We start from the raw sequence: 24,948 nt of genomic DNA, 5'->3' as shown, positions 1-24,948 counted from the left end.
TTCTCAGAGTGAAATGTCTCTCTGCTTTATAGTTATATTGCAGACCATTATTCCTGAGGGCAATAAGAGTAAGAAACAATAATAAAGTCACATTCTGTAAAAATTGTATAATTTCAAATAGGTCTTATCTTCCCAGGAGCCCTGGTGGCGCCCTGTTTTCCACAGAGAGCAGGTGGTCCCCGGCTCCCCGCTTATAAGAACAGCTTGAGTAGGTTTGCAGCAATTTTTTAAAAACTCTTGTTAACTAAATCTGAAGTGGCTTAAATGAAACCCAGACCGGATTGACTTTTCTTGTCCATGGAGAACTGAAATAGAATGTTTCAATTCTAGAGGCTTTTCTTTCTTTGGTTTTCTTCCCTCATTAGACGCTCTCAGCGTGCACGTGGTCCCAGCCCCCTTGTTTGGTACCAGGGTTGTTACAGCTGTCTTCACTAACATGAGTCAACACGGAGGAGCCTCCTTCAGGAATAGCTTTGATTTTTTTGAGAGGCTGAATTGAATTCATCTGTGCATCTACTTAAGTCTCAAATAAATGAACGAAAACAATTTTAGTTTAATAGTCAAATCCTCATTAGGATCTAGTCTTACTAGAAGGCGCTGGTATATAGCACACACTCCACAGCCATGATTTCCCCCCGTGCCAGACCTACAAGGCAGGAGACCTGTGTGGTGGAAAAGAGGCAAGATGCTTTAAATGCCCTTTATGAGAGTCTCATAGCACATGGAAAGATGCTATGGCAGCTGTTTTCCTTAGCTGGAGACCAACGGTCTGCACCTGTGAAGAGTCACATGGCGTGCCCTCCAGCGCAGCCGCTGCCACGGTGGGTGTTAAATCCTGTGCCCTCTGCCTTGTTTTTCTAACAGGCTGGAATATGCTGGCCAAGCACCAGGGCGTGTTTATTACATCCTCTCTGGGCTCAGAGTCATGGACACTTTCCAAGTAAAGAAATGACACCCATCTTCCCAGGTCGCGTTTCTGTGACATCCGGCAGGCCTTCCCCAAAAACACTTTCAGGAGGAAAAGGAAAAGAATGACAAAGGCAAGTGAGAACACATTCCTGTCCTCATCCTGACTGTGGAAAAACATCCTGCAAAGTAGGTGACGGATGGACCCATCCAGTGATGGATGATTTACGCCTTCGACTTGCAAACCAAGACTGAAGGATCTGGGGCCTTTCCACAAGAGGAAGGACCCGTGACTTAAAGACACAGTTTCCCCGAAGATGGTGAAGTTAGTTAAAGCGTCAGTAGACTCAGTGACTTTGGGGATTCATTTTCTCAAGCCTTGGTTGGTGCCAGCCGGCTGCTGCTTAATGCGACAGAATTGTCATCAATTAGGGAAGCTATTTTTTTTCTAAAATGAAAATAGCTTTATTGTTTTTTACACTGTAAAAATGTTACATGATAATGGTAAATAATATTAATAATAAACCTCTTGCAGAGTGTAACGAAAACAAAAACAAAATACTTTGAGTATATACAAAATATGCCTTCCAAAAACAGAGCTGACGTTCCATCTTCTCTCTTCCCAATGATATAGGGTTGAGTTACTGATTCTTTCTGGGTGCAGGACCCAGTGCTGGTGATGGGGACACAGAGAGGAAAAAGACATGGTCTCTGCCCTAGAGGGCCTCACCGTGAACGGGGGCTAAGGAGATGTACGAAGAGATGATTTGAATTTCATTTGGTGCCTGTTACTGCTGAATTCTAAACGAGATCAAGAAGGAAGCAACTAAGCTTGCCTGGGGGAGTCTGAGAGAGTGTTACCAGCTTGGCTTGTCTGATGATAGGGTTATGTCGGGGGAGGAAGAAGAAGGCACCCGTGGGAGGACACAGCACACCCAGCAGCAGGCAGCTGGACAAAGACCTTGAGTCTCCTGGAAACCACGCAGAGTTTCAAAGGCCTGGAGTATTGAATGAATAATGGAGGAGCAGGAGGGAAAGGAGGCCAGACAGTAGACCGGGGCCAGATTGTGAGAACTCCTCATTGGTTAGCTGACAGTTCTGTCTTCTACCTTCTCTCTCCAAACTTATTCATCTCTGGTGCCCAGGTGACCTTGGAAGAGTATTTTGTTTCCCTTCATCTTGCAGACAAGTAAAGGAATACAGTGTACCTCAGAGTTCCCAAGAAACCAAAGAGCCTGGTAAAAGGACAAACAGTCCCCACAAATTGTTGCAAGCATAGAATAGTAAATAATAGTTACCAAAGTTACATGTTGCAACAGTTTTCAACCATGTCTTATAATTATCAACTGTAATTTAGGCCAATCGACCAAATCCGCAAAGGGCTCTCATTTGCTCTGTGAGCAGGGCAGCTTGGCAAACTCTGCAATGGGGCAGCAGAGCCTAGAAGGGGCCTCTGCTTGACCAATCTCCCCTCAGGATTGACCCCAGGATGGTGAGCCTGGTCCCTGCAGATCTGATCTCCTCCCTTCAGAGGAGGACCATCTGACTCTTGCACCAGGATCTGTGAGGCAGGAGGCTAGCATGTCTGCCCTGGGAAAAGCAGAAAGCTTCCACTGCCTGCCTCTTCTAGCCTTGAGCTCAAGTGGCTAAATCCTAGATTCACCTGAAAGGACAACTGTGCATTGGCAGCAAGGGGGCTGCGAGGATGAAGTCGCTGCTGACTCTGCTCAAGTTCTGCTGCTCTTTTAAGACTGCAGCAGTCCTTGCCCCGCTCCTAGCCCTCAGACGTACCTAAATCACTACAGCGTAAGCCAGCTACTTCCACTGCCAGCATCTGCATTTCTTTGCCTATGACTTTCCCACCTCACAAGCCGCTCTGCTAACATGCGTGGTGGGACAGACGTGTGAGGCGTTAACGCTCCCCCAGCAGCTCTCCACCCGTGATGCGAATTGGGGATCCTTCCCCAAATGAGATACACTTTTTTAGCATCTTCTGGTTGCATTTGCTTTCCATTCACTTAGTGTATGAATACACACCCTCCCAACTCACTCTAAGTCCTCTGACGGAGGGAACCCCACCTAACACTTCCTTGTGCCCCCTGCACTACCCATCCCAGCAATGGGCTCATAGCAGGTGGCCCACAGATACTTGCCGACTAACCGTTCTGTAGAGGCTGGAACACGACTGAGTGTCAGTGTCTCGTACTGCTAAACGGCAGCTGATGACCTGGCGGGCTGTGTTTGAGGAGGGCCAGGAAAACTGTAGACGTTGGGTTCCAGTCATGGGCGGTGGCTACTGGTTTTCAGGATCTGTCAGTCCACTTCCTGTGTGGTGGCCTAAGTGTGGTCCCCAGACCAGCAGCATTGGACATCACCTGGGAACTGGAATCAGAGTCTACAATTTAACAAGATCTCCAGGTAACGTGTATGCTCATGAAAGTGGAGGAGGCCTTGGTCTCAAAGATCCAGGCCCTGCAGGGTTTATCTGCCGTAGGATCCTCCAGGGGGTTATTTATCAAAAAACTTAAGCCTAGATTTATTAGTGAGTAGGAGTTGGGAACTTTGTACTGGTTCACATGGACTGACTTAAAGCCCCTAAGAAAAGGCATGCCCGACAGGTAGCTGATCAGCAATGGACTGTTGCGCTGAAACGTTCGTATTACGATTTTTAGCATTAACCAGAATGATTCTTCTTGTCTACATGAATACATGCAGATAACACATAAGAAATTACACTGAGAAGGGCATCTTGACATCAGCTTATTTCTTGTTAAGTAATAAATAAATCTAAAGTAGATAAAGAAATAGTTGATGCTATTTAAGACTAACAAATTTGAGTTGACTGGAAAATAAATGTTCCCAGAACAAGAGTAAATGGAAATGATCTAGGTAATGTTTCCCAACTTTCAGCGCTATGAGATCCCATAGAGTTTCAAATATCTGTCAGTTCACCCAAAAAAATAGAAAACAAACTTTCCTTACTATTCCACATCACTGATATCTTTACTTACCAAGTATGGTTGATTTGAGGAATCCCTGAATTACACTAAGCTCCTACTGCTCCCTCCACTCTCTCTGGCTCTTTTTACTGTCTTCTGCTTTGGAAGGCAAACTTGCTTCAGCTGTAGGTAGCATTCTCTGTGACAATGGCCCCTATCTCATTCAAAAGTCCCTTTCTTCCTTCAAAACACTTCCAAGAGTCCACCTTCTCTGTGACAGCTCCACATTCTTTTTTCTTTTTTTTAATTGGCACCTGAGCTAACAACTATTGCCAATCTTTTTTTTTTTTTTTCTGCTTTATCTCCCCAAAACCCCCCTGTACATAGTTGCATATCCTAGTTGCAGGTCCTACTAGTTGTGGCATGTGGGACGCCACCTCAACATGGCCTGATGAGCAGTGCCACGTCCCCGCCCAGGATCTGAACTGGCAAAACTCTGGGCCGGCCCAGCGGAGCGCGCAAACTTAACCACTCAGCCACGGGGCCGGGCCCAGCTCCACATTCTTAAAGCACTATTTTGTACCAACTCCTTTCCAACCGGTAGGTGCAAATCAAACTGGCAGGGGATGAGAGAGATGGGAGGAAGCAGGAGAAGTCACAATGGTTTCCTAAAGGAAATACTCTACCTTCCTCACCTTAGAAAGTGAGAATGACCTTGACGGCAAGATGCACAGATTTTAGTATCTCATACAGTAGATAAAATGGAAACAGTAGATACAATGAGGGCTCTTCTGTTCCGTTGAGAAATGGCAAGATTAAACCACACTATGGTCTGAGTGCCACGCCCTCCCCGCAATTCATGTGTTGAAACCTAAACCCCAAGGTGAGGGCGTTTGGAGGTGGCGCCTTTGGCAGGTGATTAGGTCATAAGGGTGGAGCCCTCATGAAGGAGGTTTGTACCCTTATAAAAGAGATCTCAGAGAGCTCCCTTGCTGCCTTCCTCCATGGAACCAAACACCAAATCTGCCTGCCCCCTGATTTTGGTCTTCCCAACCTCCAGAACGGTGAGAAATAAATGTGTGTTGTTTATAAGCTACCCAGTTACAGTAGACTGAATGGGTTACGACAACCATGAGTCCCTTCAAGACCTCAACGCAACCCTATCTAAAAGTCAGATGAGGCTATTTTACTCTACGTCCACTGTTTACATGAAGATGAGCTCACAAATGAGTAGAAAGCAATTGAGAAAGTAATTGTTTTCTCCAACTAGTATATTTCAGCCTTTTTCTTTTGAGCATACCCTGGCGAGGCGTACCTTCAAAACCCATCCTATTAGCTGCAGTTTGTTTCCATATTTTTATTTACTTATTTATTTATGCCCTACTTACTTCCAGCAAGCAGTTAATGCAGTTTACAATGAAAATGTAGTTGCTATGAAACCAAAAATAATTAATCCAGGGCAAAATCCAGGACCTTTTTAGTTCCTAGCACTGGAGGGATTGCGGGGGAAGGTACCAGAAAAACTATATCAAATTCTCCTAGCTAAGGAAATTACTAATCTCAGGCAAGGTTTACACTTTTGCGAACTGTACTTTTCCATTTCATTCTCCCCTTTAAGTAATGAAATAATATCCAACTATTTCTGTCTAACCTGTATTTTGGGAGTTACATCTCAACTACCATGAATTAAACATCCTGGCTGTTTCTTATGAAAATAAGTAGGTGCAAATAAAGATAGGCATCCTGTATTTAATTACATAATGAGTCAGCTAGGGCAAGTTCAATTGGAGCTGATTTGAGCTGATTCTAGTTCAAATGAGTTAAATAATGAGCCCATAGCACTTGTTTTTTCCTGACAAAAGGCTCAAACACAATTTCTCTTTCTTTCTTCCTTTTTTTTTCTTTCTTTCTATTTCTTTTCTTTCTGTTTGGACCCATAATAAGCATCTTTCTTCAAAATGGTTTCCATGATCGGGCCAGGATTTCTGTGGTTACTACTTTTTTATATCATTCTGTGATTACACCACATTTGCTAAATAGATACTGTGTCATTAAAGATGGGCTGCTGCTCTGAGTACTCTAGAAATGTTTCAGTGTTAAAGTCCCCAAAGGTCTTTCAAAAAGTTTGCTTAATTGAAGCAAAAGAAATAGTGGAACCATTGTTCAGGATAATCAATGAGAGGTCATTTACATGAGGGGACCATGGAGCGGTGGGAGAAGAAATTCTGGCTCAGTATAATTCACTCTGGGTCCCTTGAACTCACACAAAGGATTTACCTTTAAGAGGCTAAGTTCCCAAGCCCCCAGTTTTTAAAGAGTAAATCTAAACTACAGAACCTCTAAATCCTTTATCAACCACAAAATGACACTATGTTCAAAGTTCTAATTAGGTGGACTTCTCCAAGTTTTAATGTCTGTAAGCATTTGGGGGTAATTTTGCAAAGAAAAGATGCTGGAAAATAAACTCTCAGCACAAATAGAGAGAGATTTGGGTTTTCAAACATAAATATGGCCACACTGAATGCTCTTCTGGGAAAAATAATCTTAAATTGGAAAAATTTATTTGACGGCAGACTATGTTCAGTTTGCGGCCCTTTAAAAAAACAATCATACTAAAAACATAATTTATATGGTTTATCGTTGTCTCACATGGTAAGGCACAAGGGTAAATGACCTTTCACACTCTGTGGTTTCTATTTTAAAACCTAAGTCAGTTTCACTCAAATATCTTTCTAAGGAAGATACAGTAAGTTCCATATTTAAATAAAAGCCATAATTGCTTTATAAATACAAATATTATACCTTTTTTTTTTCTTGACAGAGGTGGGGTTTACTTTAGCATTGTGTGCCAAATGCATAGAGTTGAACTGAGTCCAACTGGTCCTTAATTTTGCCATGTTACAAAATTTGAGGTTCCTTCAAAACAAAGGATACATCTGTTTTCATCAGCTGTTTCTTGACTTTTATTACTGGGACTTATTTTTAAAAATTGTTTTGCCTAGACAGTATTGTTTTACTAGACATGATTTATTACTCTCCCATGTGCCCACAGAAGCTATGTTCCTGAAATCATGCAAACTGAATCAAAAATAATAAGGGAAGGATGCAAACTTATTCCATTTACATCGCATAAATGACCATTTAGAATATGTAAATATGTTTACATCCTAATAGAGTTTTTGTTTATCAATGGGAAGAAAAATATGTTCAATTACTCCAAGCTGATAGAAAGATTGAGGCATGGTCAGAGGATAAAAGAAACAATTGAGGAATGTGACTTTTTGGAATGCTGTTGGAAAAATCAGCTCAAAACCGGAGGATTATCTGCCAAGGAGAGACATTTACAATGTTTTTTGTTTATTTATTCTCTACTTTGTTCCACAAAAAAGGCCTTCGGGGACCATGCCCTCTCAACATTCTGCTAAAAAAATTATTGAATCTTAGCTTTTGAATATGATAAACTAACAACATTTGATGCCTACTTACTGTGGATGCTAATATTTTAAGGCTAGAAGAGCATATCCTTGTCTGACTGGCATAATTTTTAAAGAATTAAATTTATTAATTGTATAATTAGCTTGGAATTTATAGATTACTGGATAGCTTGACCATTACTGCCTTGCCTACTTCAATAACAGCAACTTTTTACAGGATAGAAAATGTTATAACAGTAGAACATTTTTACTTCAGACACAGAAAAAGATTGAAAAAGACTGAGAAATAGTTGCAAAGAGCAAAGGATCTAGCTGTCTATAGATTATGAGCTGGAACTGGGTTGAGGTCACTAAGAAAATCTTAAGTTGTATAGTATTTTGACTTAATCATGAAACATTTTTAAAAAGGGAAACAGTCTTTCTCAGTAAAATGCTGAGTATACTTCACTTCTAGGTAAGCTCTTTTGCAGGTTACCAAAACATTGGCCCATATTTACTTATACTGAGCCGGTAATGGGTTTTGGACATTTCTAGTACTTCCAAACCTCTATCAATTCACAAAATAAGTTGACTGGGAAAAATTAAGAGGATATACTGCTTGTGCGACAGCTTGTTTTAGTTTTCGTGATAATTCAAACATGTCTGCGCTTGCATGTAGGATTTTTGACACTCAAGCAATAATAGGCAACATTTATTTGGCCTTTCTTGTGCCAGGCATTGTTCCAAATGCGTCGTTTTCAACTCGCTGAATCCTCACAGCCACTCTATGAGGCAGGCTCTGCTATTAACCCGTGTTATAAACTGAGCCATGGAGAGTCAAGCAGCTTGCCCACGGTCGGTGACAGGCCACCGCAGAGCCGGGCTGCAGACCCCGGAGGAGCTCCTGGGTCCACCCCGAGACCGCCCGCGGGAGACAAAGGCCAGCGGGGGGGCTTCACGCGGCGCCCGCCTTTCTGCTGGCGGAGGGTGGAATTTTCTCTGTGAATATTTATCCAAAGAAAAATTTTCACGTTTACTGACAATTTAAACAACCAGTACTGTTTTTATTCGCCCTGCTGGTCTCACGCCCCTGGATTCCACCTTGCATGCAGTAAAGAAAGCACCTGGAAAGCCAAACGCTTAACCAGCCCTTTTTCAAGGGGACATTTTAGGCAGTGAAAGCATTCGGGCTGAGAGTGGAAGGCGCCTCAGAAAGAGCCTAAATCTCCAGGATGGGTCTGAGCAGAGGCCCAGAAGGAGAAACTTAACACTGCCTGGGAGGGCGCTCCCGTCTCCATGACCTTGACTCCAGCGTCCTTTCGGCTTTTCTAAAAGGGTGACGATAACCTCATCAGTCACTAGAATATTTGGAATTCTATTTTAAAGGTTAATGCCTCCAACTCTGAGCAGACGGCAGAACAGGGGGACCAAACGTCTTCTAGTGTAGCAGGACAGAGTCAGACACCACGAGGCAGGAGCAGGTCGCTGTCCGGAGAGATTCCCACGATGAGAACCTGTTGCAAAGCCGGCAGCGGGTTCTCTGCGAGGAGGGTTCCCGGGGAGACAGGGAGAAGCGCAGGGGCGCGGGCGGCGGCGGCGGACTGCGAACGTTCTACTTGTCACTTAAATATGTTTACATACCTTCTTTCCTTTCTGGCATATATTCAGTAATGTGAAAAAACAATAAATGTTTACTATATGCCAAATAGTATGCCTGGCATTGAAAACAATAACATTTATAGTAAAACACTAGGGCTTTACCAAGTGGCTTATTTTTTAATTCACTGATATTTCTGGTATCACCAGACCTTAATAAAAATAATACTTATGATGACAATTGATTGCTACTTTTTTTTTGGTCATTTGCTCTGTGCCAGGCCCTTTATAGGTACTTTTTCATCATTCCTTAAAGCAATGTATAGTATTCGTGTCAGCTGAGTCTGGTAATAGCATACCCAGCTAAAGCTGGCTTCGATAATAATATTTCCTACCTCATGTAACAAGAAGTCTGGAAGACATGGTGGGCCTAAGGTGCACTCAAAAGTTCCACAATGTCGGCGGCTGCGCCGCAAGTGGCGCTGTCCCGACAGCTCCTCGTGGCGGCGGTGGAGGCGGGCTGGGCGCGGCGCGGTGGTGACTGAGCTGCGAGCCTGGCGGGCGTGCGCCGAGCACCGGCCGGCCTCCGCGTGACCCCCGGCTCCGCACCCCTGATGCCGCGCGGGTGCTGAGCCTGCCCCGGCCGGGACGATGGTGAAGTATTTCCTGGGCCAGAGCATGCTCCGGAGTTCCTGGGACCAAGTGTTCGCTGCCTTTTGGCAGCGGTACCCGAATCCCTATAGCAAACATGTCTCGATGGAAGACAGTACACCGGGAGGTGACCCCTGACCAGAAGCTCCTGTCCCGGCGACTCCTGACCAAGACCAACAGGATGCCCCGCTGGGCCGAGCGACTGTTTCCTGCCAATGTTGCTCACTCAGTGTACATCCTGGAGGATTCTATTGTGGACCCACAGAACCAGATCATGACCACCTTCATCTGGAACGTCAACCATGCCCAGCTGATGGTGGTGGAGGAATGATGTGTTTACTGTCTGAACTCTGATAACAGTGGCTGGACCGAAATCCTCCAGGAAGCCTGGGTCTCCTCTAGCTTATTTGGCATCTCCAGAGCTGTCCAGGAATTTGGTCTGGCCCGGTTCAAAAGCAACGTGACCAAGACTATGAAGGGTTTTGAGTACATCTTGGCCAAGCTGCAAGGCGAGGCTCCTTCCAAATCCCTTGTGGAGACAGCCAAGGAAGCCAAGGAGAAGGCAAGGGAGACGGCACTGGCAGCTACGGAGAAGGCCAAGGACCTTGCCAGCAAGGCCGCCACCAAGAAGCAGCAGCAGCAGCAGCAGTTCGTGTAGGCAGCCTGGGCCTTAGGGCAGCAGCCCACCAGACCACCAAGCTCAGGCCCCCTGCCCTCTCCCCCTCGTACTTCATGATTAAAAGTCAACTTCCAGCCCTCTCTACTGTCTGGGCGGTGAGCTGGGGGGTGTGTCCTCTTGGGCATCTACGGTGCACCAGGCACGTTACCAACGTCTGAGCCGAGTCTGCTTGTTCTCACATTGGGCAGCTGAGGACAGAGGCACAGAGAGGTGCAGTGACTTGCCCAGGGTCACAGACAGCGTGTGAGTGACATGGTCATAAATGTTAGACTGTACGCTCCACGAGGGCAGGACCTGTGTTTTGTCGTCTGATGTGTCCCAGGCACCTGGAACAAGGTCCAGCATATAACAGGCACTCAATAAATACCTGTTGAATTAAAAAACAAAACAGTTCCACAATGTCAGCAAGTGTCCTTGATGACCAAGCTCTTTCCATCCTCTCTCCATCAGCCTTGGTGTATTGACGCAGCCTCATAAGTGTGTCCCCTGTGCTTGCAAGATGGTTGCCACAGATCCAGGCAGTACATGATGTAGACACAGCAATGTCTGCCTAAAGAAAAGGCGTGTGTCCTTCCATGTATCTCTTTTTCTTTGGGAGGGAAACCTTTTCCATCAGTCTCTCACCCCAGAAAACTTCACCTCAGGTCCAAATGCCCAGAATAAATTCATATACTCATCCTCTAGTTAAAACGGAGGCTAAGGAATTGAATAGCGATCACTTTCACTTTATAGCAGGATGAAGGTTCTACCAATAAGAAAGAAGCTGATAGAGAGAGATTCAGCTACTGACAGACAATCAAAATTATCTGCCACCGAACTGCTAGCTCCAATTTACAGATGAAGGAACTGAGACTTGAAGTGGCTAAATAAGATGCTCAAAGTCATACAGCTAATAAAAACACTGAGCCAGAAATCATCCCAAGTTTTTCTCAATATAAATCCAGCCATACCAAAAACATCTGTCAGTACAATCATTCCCCAAAAGGAGATAAGAAGATCAAAAGTCCTATTTTGCTGAAAGGCATTAGGTTTCCCATCTCGTGGTGCCAGAGGTGTGTCTAGGAGTGAGGGGGTGTTGGTAGTGATTTTCAACAATAAATATTACTCTATGCCAGGCGACACATTAAGCACTGGAGGTGCAAAGATGAACATGACATGTCCAGCCTTTGAGGGGTGCGCTGAGGAGAGGGAAACAACTGGACACATGAATTGCAGGCAAGGATGTCAGCGCTCTTGTGAAGATACAGCCAGAGGTCGGAGCAGCGCAGAGATGGAACAAGCAGCTTTGGCTGGGAGAGTCAGGTTGGCTTTCACAGAAGAGGTGACATTTGAATTGGTTTAAAGACACATATGGGAGTGTGTGAGGAAGAGAAAGGGAGTGATCCTCAGCCCGGGCTGCACGTTAGAATTATCTGGGAAGTTTAAAAAATTCCTATGCCTGGCCCCCACCCACCACAATGAAATTAGATAGGAGTCGGGGGAGGGTTGTTACTGCTATTAGAATCGTTCTAAAAGCTTCCCAGGTGATTCTAACGTGCAGGCAGGGCTGAGAACCACGCACAAAGAGGATAGTGTCAAGAAAGGGTCTCAAAACAGTTCGGTAGAGAAGAACCCTATAATCAATTGGTGATGCCTACTGTGCGTGGAGGAGAGAGGAAGGTTGCAGCCTACAAGGCTGCACTAAATGGTCTTTCTCAGCCCTGGCAAAGTGGGACATTCAACCTCTGGAATCAGGCAGATCTTGATCCATCTTGGCTCTGCCGCAATGACTCCATGACCTGTGTAACCTAGCTCAGGTGATTGGCCCTCTTATCCTCAGTACCCTCAACCTGATACCCATTTTGCAAGACTGCTGTGAGGATTAAGTGAGGAAGCATATGCCAAGTACCTGGCACACAGAATGCTTAATAAAGGGAAACCATCAGCATCATAACCAGGTACCACTTTGTCATTTTTGGCCACTTTCTCAATTACATTCTGTCATCCGGACAAAGAATAACAGAGGAGCTTTATGAGATAGGAGTAGTGGTATTTTAAAAACAAAATGACTAACACTGATACAAATGAATGGTATGGCCAAGGCAATTTTGCAAGCGTATACTCTAGTTCAGGGGTCACCAAATTACTGCCTGTGTGGCAAACCAGCCACACCCATTCATTTCCTCATTGTCTGGAGTGGTTTTCCCACAACAGAGACCATATGGCCCATAAAGCCAAAAATATTTACTATCTGGTCCTTTACAGAAAAAATCTGCTGACCCTTGATTCTAGTTCATCCAATCTCAGTGTGGTCCAGGACCCCCTGAGACCCTTCAGGGGGTCTGCATCGCCCAAGCTATTTTCACAATGATGCTTGTACATCACTCACCTTCTTCACTGTGTTGACATTTGCATCGAAAGGACAAAAGCAATGATGAGTAAAACTTCTAGGGCCTTAGCGCAAATCAAGACAGCCGCACCAAAGTGTCCTTACAGTTGTCTTTTTCACCACCACACAGTCCCAGGAAAAAACAAAAGGAGCCAGTTTCACTTAACTCAGGGTTTCTCAACCTTGGCACTGTTGACATTTTGAGCCAGGTAATTCTGGGTTGTTGGGGCTGTTCTGTGCATTGTAGGATGTTTGGCAGCATCTCTGGCCTCTGCCCAGCCCTTCCTCCCATCCCCAGCTCTGACAACTGAACGTGTCTCCAGATATTCTTTTCAATTTGTCAGGTTTAACTTAACATATGGTAAATATCAATAGCCATAACTCGAGACAACCAAAAACTCTTTGGGACCTTCTACAATTTTTAAGAGAGTAAAGGGGTCCTGAGACCAAAAGGTTTGAGACCTGCTGGTCTATTTTGTATTTACAGAGTATTTGTGATGTTTATATTATGAAATCAAAAATAATTAAATGAAAAGGACCACATAAGTGATGGTGAATACGATATAGAAAAAAGGAGTGGAAAAATATGGGCCTGGGGGGTGGACTTTTGACGGGAGGGCTGGGGTGTAGCCAGTGAGGACACAGCTTAGAGGGCAATGCAACCTGGAGCAAGTTGGTCTTCTATCTGTGCCTCAGTTTCTTCTTTGCGAAATGGCAGTGATTACAGTACATACCTTATAATACCACTGGGAGTATTACATGAATAAATAGGTAAAAAGCATGTAGAATAGGCTTGGCACTTAGAGGAAGTGCTCTCTGTGGGTCAGCTATCATTATTTTAATAATAAATAATCAATTCACATCAGAAGAGATGAAGTCGGACCTGCAATGAAGGCAGACAGGTGCTGCTGCCGCCGTCCCCACAGTGGGGGGACTGAAAGCAGAAAATCACAGTCACTGGCCCCCACAGACAGAGTATCATGGAGCCGAGAGGGAAATCAGAATCTCCTAACCCCCTTCTTAGCCTAACATCACGCTTTCTAATCCAAAACCACATCTGTTACCCCTGTGAGGTACGTGGACGTGCTCCAAGTTTTCAGAACAAATGATGTGAGGTTGGCTTGGTTTCATACGTGAGTTCCTGAGCAGCCGTAGGTTTTCTTGTTCCCGCCCTGTGATTAATTTTCCCTTCAGCTCAATTTGGCTGCCTGAGGATCCCCCAGAATTATGTGGATTTCAGCAACTACCCACTCAGTCACCTTCACCTTGAGGAAGACACGTGCTTTAAAGAAAGGGCTTGCTAATTCTTATAACGAGAAGAATTCATAAGGAAACCATAGGGAGGGACACTTCTGAGATAAGCAAATGAACTATTTGTGGCATGGCTTTAAAAAATTGCTGAAACAGGATCTGAAGCTGAAGCTGAGGAAGCTACTTGGAATTTGAAGTTACATTCTTGTTGTAAATGTCACACCTCCCGTGTCTCAGTTCTTGTATCTTCTGACCCTGTAGCAAGCAGCACAGATTTTACTGTAATTGTTTTCTATGGTTACTCAGAATGTTGGGTTTAGATTCTAGAACCTTGTTGACTTCAAATGTTGCCTTCTCTGTGAGGTATGACCTGACTGCACTGTTGAGCGTGGACCCCCTTCCTGAGACCCCACCCAGCCTCCTGCGTGTTTCTCTGAGGCACATCCCTCCATCCAACACTCTATAGCGTTTACCTATGTATTTTGCTTATTGTCTGTCTGCCTCATTATCATGGCAGAGACTTTTATCCTTTTTCTTCAGTGCTGTGTTCCTGGCTTCTAAAACAATGCCTAGCACGTGGTAGGAATCCCCACCTCCAGCTTTTGCCTTTAAATGGGGAATGGAAAACGTCCCTGTGGTGCACTGCATATTGTGAATTCACATATGGAACCCTTGCATGAATGAAAGCATCTATGTTGCAAAAAAATATTAGACTCAAGAGTATTTAAATGTCCTTCTGCAAGCTGGCAATTGCATGAGCCAAAGTATAAAATGGGCTGTTAGAAATGTGATCCAGTGCTCTTTACTTTTCGTTCATCTAATGTTGTTCTCCTTTAATGAATAAATATCTCTTCAATTAGCTGCCAGTTGATGGAAGCGTCTCACACACCCAGACAGAGCACTGCGTCCTAGTGAGTCTTAACAATGATGAAAGGGTGGATTGGCAGATGTAGCCCACTTCCCCAAGAGACGTGTTCCAGTGCAATTGTACATGGAATCTTTGAAAATCAACTTAAGCATTAAGACCAGGGAACTTCACTGCTTAAATCTGTTCTGTAATAAATATTTCCTGTAAAGCTCAGAATTCCTTTGCAACTACATACTTTATACGTAAAGTCATCTTTTGGCATATAAGGTTTGCTTAAATCAGTGAATCGAGACATGCACGCTGGGCGTGGACTCCACAGGATCAGTTCCGTGCCAGGCTGGTGATTGATGTGTGAGAAGTAGCCCCTTGAGTGGTACTTGACAGGCACGTATAACCATCAGGGAATTATAAATGAAGGGGGAACTGCACGTCCCTTAGGCAGAGTCCACCTCTCATTCACCTTTGTCATCTAGCGTCTAGCACAGGCATATTATAGGCAGGCAATATCTATTTGGTGACTGAATAAAAGCATGAGTAAATAAATGATCAAATTCAATGAAGTACTAATAAGACTTTTAAAATGAGTCTATAATGTGGTAAAAATTCAGACAGAAGAGATCACTGGGAACAACTTCGTGGAGGTGACATGACAGGAGCTATATCTCGAAAGAAATTAAGGCTTCAAACCCTAGAACAAAGGGTAAAAGGGAATTTCTAGCTAGAAAAGTAATTTAGACCTGTATACCTATCAGTGAAAAGGATTTTGAGAGCCAGCCCTGGTGGCTTAGTGGTTAAGTTCGGTGTGCTTTACTTCGCTGGTCTGGGTTCTGTTACCCAGGCGTGGACCTACACCGCTCTGTTAGTGACCATGCTGTGCTGGCAGCCCACACACTAAAAAAAGAGGAAAATTGGCATAGATGTTAGCCCAGGGCAAATCTTCCTCAGCAAAAAAAAAAAAGAATTTTGAGCATCAACTGCCAGTACATGTTTATTAATAATTATACGTATGTTCTACTACACTAACATTATGAACAATTTTTAAATACTTTAAAAAGTAAGATTTTAAAAGAGGAGTTAAAGATGAAATAAACTATATTTTAAATTCTTTTTATTTATTTATAATGGCATATCATTATTTATATTGGGTACAAATCTACGTTTTGAGTAACCTCCTTGATAACTTTGAATTTTTTTGGCTAACTTCTAGTCATGTTGGGTTAAATCATGTTACCTCATAATATGGCTGATGAGTCTTAGAGACAAGTCCGCTAAGCCATTTTCTTGTTATTCACTCGTGCCTGCATTATTCATATAGTCCTTCATCTTCCATTTCTTTGAAGGAACCTATTGAAGTCACTTGTGAGAGAGAACTTGATTAAAGCTAGATAATATAATCTACTCACTCAACCAGGCACATAAAATCTGTAACATGATGAAAGATGCTTCAAGTGAACGGGTGAGTGAGAATGCCCTGTGGAGAGGAGTAAGCTTTGCACACCCGTGTGCTACCTGGCGTCATCTGACAGACGGATGGATGGAGGGTGCCATGGATCATGCTGTCCCCAGGCAGGTGGAGTCATCGAGTCAGGTGTGGAGACTGGCCCAAGGAGGATGCGAAGTTGGGAAGGGTAGCTGTGTGGGGCCAGTACATGAATGGTGGTTGAGAGGTTTTGGCAAGACAGGCGAATGAGACTATTTATATATTTCTAGGAAAAGAGTAAAAGAAAAAAAGTTTTATTTAAAAAAATTTGTCCTGGAAATCAGGAAAAAAAAATTAAAACCTCAAAGAAGCCGGTTCAGAGGCACTATGAATGAAACATTATTTCTCTTCAGCTCGCTCTCTAAATTCCCCGTTGATTTTCTTTTAAAACACAGACCTTTGTTCTTCATTGTTCTTTTTTCCCCCCAGCTTTATTGAGGTATAATTGACAAGTGAAATTATAAGATATTTAAAGCGTACCACGTGTAGATTGTGAGAGGATTCCCCCACTGACTTAATTAACACGTCCATCATCTCACAGATTACGTTTTTTTGGTGAGAACATTTAAGTTCTGCTCTCTTACCAAATTTCAATAATACAATACAGTATTATGAACTATAGTCACCCTGCTACACATTGAATCCTCAGACTTTCTTCATCCTATGGCGGAAAGCTTGTACCAAACTCTCCCTGTTTCCCCCCTGCCCAGCCTCTGCTTTCATGAGTTCAAGTGTGCTCATTTGTTTGTTTTAGATTCTACATATAGGTGAGACCATATGATATTTGTCTTTCTCTGTCCGGCTTATTTTCTTAGCATAATGTCTTCTGGCTTCATCCATGTTGTCGCAAATGGCAAAATTTCCTTCTTTTTTATGACATGGTTTATGACATGACTGTGGGTCGAATAGTATTCCATTGTGCATATATAGACCACATTTTATTTATCCATTCATCCATCCATGGATGTTTAGGCAGTTGCCATGTCTTGGCTGTTGTGAATAATGTTGCTATGGAAGATGAGAGTACAGATACATCTTCAAGATAATGATTTCATTTCCTTTGAATATATACCCAGAAGTAGGATTGATGGATCATACGGAAGTTCTATTTTTCATCTCTTGAGGAACCTCCGTACTGTTTTCCATTGTGGCTGCCCCAATTGACATTCCCACCAACATTTGCACACTGTTCTTCGTTGTTCTTGGCAGGAGAGAGCCAGGAGCTGCCTGCCATTCCTGGTGAGTCAGCTGGCCAACATGGAGCATTCGTTTCATCATATTCTCCTGCTGGAGATTAAGAGCATCACTGATGCCTTCTCCTCCATCCTGGGCCCTCAGAGCAGAGACATCTTTCGCATGAGCAACAGCTTCACTGCCATTGCCAAGCTCCTTACCCAACAACTGGAGACTGCCAAGGCCAGAAGTGGCAGGTGAGCAGGAATTGTTATGGACCTCAGGGGTCTGTTGTGAATCCATAGAGGCATAGCACAGACAGCAACACTTTGTTTTGTAGGTGTGAAACTTCCAAAAGAAAGCCAAACCCTTGGGGATGGCCTCGTGGCAGAGTGGTTAAGTTTGCGCACTCCGCTGCAGCGGCCCAGGGTTTCACTGGTTCGAATCCTGGGCGTGGACATGGCACCGCTCGTCAGGCCACATTGAGGCGGCGGCCCATATGCCACAACTAGAAGGACCTGCAACTAAGATATACAACTATGTACCGGGGGGATTTGGGGAGATAAAGCAGGAAAAAAGAAAAAAGATTGGCCACAGTTTTTAGCTCAGGCGCCAATCTTTAAAAAAAAAAAAAGGAAAGCCAAACCCACTGTCTCAACACAGAGTATCTTCTGAATGGATTATGGCATTTTCCAGAATTTTTTTCTAAATCTGTGAAAACTAGAATGTAACACAATTATTTTTTAAAAGTGCATAAAATGTGGTAAAAGGATAAGAATGTAGTACAAATACTAATGTTTATATCACTCATTTACTTAGTCAACAAGTATTTAACAATTGCTTACTCTGTACCAGGAACTCTGCCAGAAGCTAGACATATAGAGAGAGATAAAACACGTTCCTTGTACCCAAGGAGCTCTCTGTCTAGTCGAGGAGATAAGTACTTAAGTAAGTAATTCGAGAATAGTGGGGAGATTATGCTAATCAAGATGAGGTCAAGGATTCTAGGGAATACAGAGATGGGAGTATCTAATTCTGCACAGAATGGAGAGGAGTGGGAAACTGAGAACAGGGAAGACCTCTCAGAAGAGTTGATATTTTGAACCAAATCTTGAAAGATGACCAGATTGCACCAGGCTGTCTTTTGGGCAGCATGTGAAAGAGCACAGCACTTTTTAGAAACAGGAGTCGTTTTGTATGGCTAGGGTGTGTGTTACAAGGAGAACAACATTAGGTAATGCTGATGAAGGACTGAGCAAGGACCATGATGGTAGGTCTGACATTCCTTCCTCAGGAGTTTGAATTCTACCCTGTAGGCTATGAGGAGTCATTGTGGGGTTTTGTACATCACAGGATATGGACAGAATCCGTGTTTCAGGAAGCTCACTCTGGCCCCAGTGCAGAGAATGTCTCAGGAAGAGGCAGCCTGGAGTCAGGTCCAGCGAGGGAAGGACAGAAAAATGTCTGTGGCAGCTGGCCATGAGGAAATTACAGATGATTGTGGAGTGTGAGCTCCAGAGGCATGGCTGGGCAGAGGCACAGTACCAGGGGTTGAAAGAGGAGAGTGGGTACAATGCACAAAACTGACCCTTTCAGGAAGTTTGCGGAAAAAAATAAAGAAGACCATGCAAGAGTGAGGGAGGGGTTTATTTTGTTTTGCTATATTTTGAATAGGGAGACACTTGTAAAGCTTTACGACCTTTAGAAGCTACAAAGTACTTTCAAAGACATGATCTCATTTGATCCTCATGATCACCCGAAAGGTGAGGAAGGCAGATATCACTATTTGTATTTTACAGAAGAAGAAACAGGCTCAGAGGCGGGTTAAATGTCTTCCCAAGGTTGCACAGTGAGTAGGCAGTAAGGACGGCCTCAAATCCCCATCTCCACCGCTCAGATCCCATGCACTGGAAGGCATTCAGCTCTGGCGAAGGAGCAGAGCCCATTTGTGACTAGCGTCAAATGTTGTCAGTTTTGGGGCTAACAAATGATGCATACCATTTCCATGAAATAAGGATTCCAAAAACATGAGAAGCCGTCTTGACAAAATAGTAATCATTTAGTCACAGGGTCTACTTTATGTCCAGCATGGCACAGAGCCTGGAGGTCCCAAGAGTTCACAGTCAGGTGGGTGACGGGGTTTGGGGAGAAGCACATACAACAGGTTGTGGTGCGTGAGAGATGTGCTGACCAACAGCTGGGGAATTAAAGAACGTTTCACAGAGCAGGAGAAATTTAAGACCATTCCATATTTATTGAGTAGCTTCCATGTGCCAAGCATTTCTCTGGGTACTAGATTAAGTTGCAAAGGATGAAGAAGAGTTCCTCAGATAAGAGTAGAAAGGACACTCCAAATACAGAGCATAACACGCGCAATGTGCAATACAAGGGCTTAAGTGTGTGTGACCCAAAGGGAGGAAAAGCAATTAACCATTGTGGTTGGAGCAAGTACACCAGGGAAGGGTGGGAAAGTAAGCTGAAAAGTTAGGTCAGAGGCTTTGCATGCTATGTCAGGAAGTGAGGGGTCATCCGATAAGCAATATGGAGGCTTGGAAAGATTTTAATCCAGTGAAAAATCACAGGCCCTAGCTCACTAGTTAGCAGACAGTAGGCACTCGTGAGTATTTCTTCACCAAAGGACTAGGAGAATGAGGAAGTGGCTAACGTTGTGGAGCACTGAACGGATTTGGCTGGAGCAGCAGGATGGCGAGTGACAGTGGCTGGGATGCTATGCTATATTGGAGCCTTAACAATAGTCTCCTCCAATTGTGAGGGAGGCCTAGCCCAAGTTGGTGGTGGAGACGTAGGATGTCAGGACAGGTCATCATAGAGGATGCAGAATTATGAGGAACTGATCACCAATGGCAGGTAGGGTAAGGAGAAGGGAGGAGAGTGGATGAAAACCCGGAAATATCTAGCTTGAGCGACTGCATACATGTGGAAGGTGGCACTAGTAATCAAGGAAAGAGGCAGCAGGAGAGGAGCCCATCCAGGAAGGCCCACTATGCACAGAGAATATTATCTGGCCAATATGATCATCACAGTCAACAGTAGCTTTTCATTCGAGGAAGACATTGCAGTTGTTGCCCTGTTCAGTGTATAAAGGCCTACAAACCAGGTTTTCTAACTTTGGCTCTGTTGAAATTTGAGCTCCATAATTCTTGGTTGTGGGGCTGCCCTGTGCATTATAGAACATTTACCAACATCCCTGTCCTCTACCCATTAGATGCTAATAGCAGCCCTCCTCCTCAGTTACGACAACCAAAAATGTCTCCAGACATCGCCAAATGCCCCCTAAGACACAAAAATCACCCCAGTTGAGAACCGCTGCTATATACATATTCCATTTAAAAATAGCATTTTCACAGACCCACGACCTGCCTAGCAACAGCCTAAACACAGCAGCATCCAAGAAATCCAAGGCCAGCATCATGAAGGGATCATTTGTCATTTATATGCAAGCCCCAGGTCCCTGGTGGCCAGTTTTCATGATACAGTTTTAGAAATTTGGTCTAGAGCTCTACAGCTGGTGTTTGGGGAGCCATTTTGTATTCTGCACACAGCCAGCCTGCTTATTTCTTCTGCCAGTGATGACTGCCTTGTGCATCGGATTTCAAAGCTTGGGCTCACATTCTAGCCAGCGGTCCATCCATTCTCTGCTATTGCTCTGCAAATGCAAAGTTGCAAGAGGCCAATTGGCATCTGTGAGGTTACATGTACAAAAAATGTTTATATAAAGAAAAAACAAGTTATACAAGGCTTTCATTAGGCGTTCTAACAGAAAAATTGATCCTTAATACCTAGGCCCAATCCAATCAGCAATAGACAATTTTCCCGTGAAAAGAAGAATTTAGGAGATATGTAGATAGGAGAAAAAATAAGGCATCACTATCAAAATGTGTCTTTATGTATGAGAACACATTTAAGTTTCTCCTCCTTTTATTTCTCTGAGAAAAAACAGAGAAAAATTAAATGCGAAGAGATGAAAAGGTCACCTCTCACCTCACGTACCACCACCACCGCCATCGCCACCACCTCAACCTCTCAATTTCAAATGCTTCACCCGCTACAACCCTCACTGTAAATCCCCTTCTAATCGATTGTAATTACTTCAGTGGGAACTTCGAAACACTGGTGTGGACAGCAGACCTTTTGTATCAGCTGCTCATCCCCTCTGGGGTGGTTGCTGCGGCTTCTCTCCTAACATCTTTTCCCTGAATAGCCTGTAGTGTGACCGTTTGGCCTCAGTAATCTTAATCTGTGCTCCTCAAAGCAGAAAGGTCTATACTTTTGTCAAAAGCATTCAGTAAAGTCTGATCCTTACAATTAAAGGGGAAATGAGGAAGTGAAGAGAGCTTGGAAGAAAATTAAAGATGATAAAATTCAAAACAGGTGTCGTTTAATTTACAAATCTGACACATAGCCCAGCAGGCCGTATTTTAGACTTCAGGCCAAAACTATAAGATTATCCACAGAAAAACAATTAACATCCTGGAGAGAATGAAAAACTGAAGTGGACAGGAGCCCTCCGTGTGCAAAATGACTCTGAATTAATGGGGTGAGCTCACTTAGAGGCACCTGGTAAGCACACCTGCCCTTTTCTTGTTCCTGTGTTTGAGAGAGAATATTCACATCCAAGTAGTAAACCCACAGAGACTAGATAACAGGACAGCCAAGCAAAGCATTTAGATTTTGAAATTAATTCTGGGGAACCGAAAGGGGGAGAACAGCACTGTGGATTGAGAAACAAGAGTCAAGATGGAGGAGACCATGTATATACCTTTCAAAACAGCATGAGCCCTAAGTAGCCTTCTGAGCAGCCACTGACCATTGAACTTTGGTCTGCCAGGGTGCAGAGGAAGCTGGGGAAGGAGAGGTGACTCCAGGTGGCTGTGTGCTGGCTGAGCAGTTGGTGATCGATCGGCTGGAAGATGCCTTTGCCGAAAGAACGTAGTTCCGGGGAGATTGCTCTCATCAGGCCTCATCAGAACTGGGGACGATTTGCCCCAGGTGGTCTTAGTACAAGTCTCTGGGCGGGGCACATAGGAGGCTACAGTTCCCTCAGATCCAGCTTTCAAACCCTAGCCAAAGTCAACAAAGTCATGGGGAATAAAAGTTGCTTATAAGAAAGTTTTAACACACAGCTTGTGATTAAAGCTTTCCCAAACCTCTGGCTTGGTTAAATGGGTGGTATGTTCTTCTGTTGTTTTGGTGGTGATGGTGGCAGTAGTGGTGAGACTTTGTGTTTATTGTTTGTTTTTGAGAATCTGTCCTGAAAAAAAAGCAATGGGGAGTGAAAGGTAAATTATAGTTAAAACCAACTGAGTAGGTGTAAATCTGATTTCGGTATAAATGGGAAGAGATGACACAACAGAGGGAAGGAGATAACAAAAAAAAAAAAACAGTGCGTGGGGGAGAATGAAGGGAGGATAGAATGAGGAGAATATATTCACAGGAGAATGACTCCCGGGTATCTGCCCTCCTTCGGGTGGCCCCAGAGTTTTGGTTTATGCTAAATTCCATGCGATGAACATCAAAGAAATGGATTACAGGCGAGAGCCAGGGATGGGATTCAACGCGTGGCCCTCATGTGCAGCTGAGGAACATGGTCTGCAAAGACCCTCTCACACTGTGAGACCCTTTGCAAACTGTCATTCCAGAGTTCCCACCTTGACGTCCTGGAAGTCACATCAGACAGAACCTGACCCTGGGGTAACACACCGTCCCTGACGACATTGCCCAGGAGCTTGAGAGTGAAGGCTCCTTACCGAGTCTACAACAGAAATTGCAGAGAGCAGGAAGCCAAGTTCTTCTCCTCAACTTTGCAAAGAAGGCTGTGTCTGTAGGTCTGATCAAGCTTTTAACTAGCTCCTACCACAGGTGCTAGGAGCTTCTACTGTTGTGTTGTTTAATCATCACAACAACAAAGTCTTCTAGTAATGTTAGGGTTAGAGAGGCTTCATATTAAAGCGTAATGGAGTAAACGTTGTAGAGAGGCAAGAACAAAGTAAAATTCTGTACCCAATCCCAACTCCCCCGGAGGTCCACGGCAGTTCTCAGAGGGGCAACAGCACGAATGCCCAGACACTGGCTCACAGAGTTCCCTTTCATTTCTTCCTTTAGTCAAGACCAATGAATCTCAAATTTTAGCGTGGATGAGATTTACAGTGTTCACGGTGCTTCATGGTTAATTTAAAGGAATTTTAAAGGAAAGTCAAGGGTGACTTTTGCCTATTCCTCCCAAAAGTGGTACTCCACTGATCTTTATCATTACCTTCTAGGATGCCCTCTTTATGCCTTCCATCCACGCTGCCCTTCTGCAAGACTCCAGTGTGGTACCACTTCCCTATGTGGTCTTCCCCACCCACCGCTGCCCACAGTGACCTTCTCTCCTCTGAGCCACTACAGCTCACACTGCCTCTCTATGCCCTCGGACCCCAGTCCTGCCTGAAGTGTTAGGTATTTTCCTGTGTGCCCCTCGAGTCTCCCCCAATCTTGAGAAAGCTAATATTCAGAGCCTATGCTCTACACAAGGAAAATAGAGTCTTAAAAGTACTTATAAGAACTCCCACTTTTTAGGCAAGACATGTTTATACAAAGAGAAACTGATTCTTTGAGAGCAACTGTTGGCTCAGGGAATGCACATGAGGAGGTTCAGGACCATAATTAAAAACATGTGATGTTCTGGTCAGCGTTGCCCCCTGCTTAGGAAAAGCTGAATACAATTTCACCCCACCAAGGTAACCAGCGTTTTAATGAAAAATGAGCACATCTTTTCAATCCAGAGAAGTCTACACTGGTCACTGGTATAAAAAGCACATCCTAACAGCCATTTGTGGCAGTAGCTGTGGCTATTGTCACTCCTCCATGCATAGGAAAGGAAGGCAGAGCTTCAGTTTTTTTGCCGTCTTTTTACTGAAGAGGTTAAGTCTGACATGTGGTACCATTTATGTTCCATCTGTTGTTCATTTACTCCACCATTTGTCCTTCCTTAAAGCAGCATTTATGGTGATGGGAAGGTCTGTGAAGGTATGTTAGGAATTCGTTTATCAGCAAGAGATGTAGGTGGGAGACATCATTATCAGCTTTGGAGACAATGAAGCAAGCCCAGGGAGTGAGGGGCCCCAGAGGGGCTGGCTCCACCGGTTTGGACAAAGGGGGTTTGGGGGTGGGGCAGCCCTGCCAAGGAGTGTGAGCAATGCAATTATAGCTTCACCAGGGGGACCGGGCCCCTTTCCTGTAACGCAGCAGTGTTCAAAACACAGGATACACCACAAAGGAAGATAGCTTTTTGTCAAGCTCCTATGGCTTGGCTTCCCATTTCCAACAAGACAGGGAACAACAGCTTTAGCCTGGAAAAAGGTCAGCTGTGCTGTGGGAGAAGAGGTGAGAGGGATGGGACCCTCTGCAGCCCCTGTGGAAAGGGTGACAGCTGAGGGCAAACAGTTCTGCTTGACCCTGATGGCCTGGCTCTTTGCTCTTCTGGTTCCCCAGAAGCTCCCTGTTGCTTTCTGGCAGCCATCATAATTCAACTCTGAAGTTGCTGTTTGCATGACATTCCCTGAGTTTTGAACACCTTTTCAGTTTTTGGTAAAGTGGATGCCAAAATTCATTTTTCAGATCA

The 24,948-nt window shown here is 44.2% G+C and overlaps 1 protein-coding gene and 1 pseudogene across 8 annotated transcripts in view; both read left to right on the top strand.

Annotated features, from left to right (window-relative positions):
• The window catches only part of VEPH1 (ventricular zone expressed PH domain containing 1), a 207,965-nt gene that overhangs the window by 90,430 nt on the left and 92,587 nt on the right, over positions 1-24,948 (top strand). For all 8 annotated transcript variants that reach the window (XM_070582955.1, XM_070582957.1, XM_070582958.1 and 5 more), the window contains exon 7: positions 17,361-17,581. In XM_070582955.1, the coding sequence (XP_070439056.1) occupies positions 17,361-17,581 (221 nt within the window). The remainder of the gene's footprint in view (positions 1-17,360; positions 17,582-24,948) is intronic.
• On the top strand, positions 9,468-10,279 carry LOC103546773 (PRELI domain-containing protein 1, mitochondrial pseudogene; annotated as a pseudogene).

This window comes from Equus przewalskii, chromosome 18 (genome assembly GCF_037783145.1).
Source record: "Equus przewalskii isolate Varuska chromosome 18, EquPr2, whole genome shotgun sequence".
Lineage (NCBI taxonomy): Eukaryota > Metazoa > Chordata > Mammalia > Perissodactyla > Equidae > Equus > Equus przewalskii.
The sequence above is the reverse complement of the archived record's forward strand: the minus strand, read 5'-3'. Positions and strand labels throughout refer to the sequence as shown.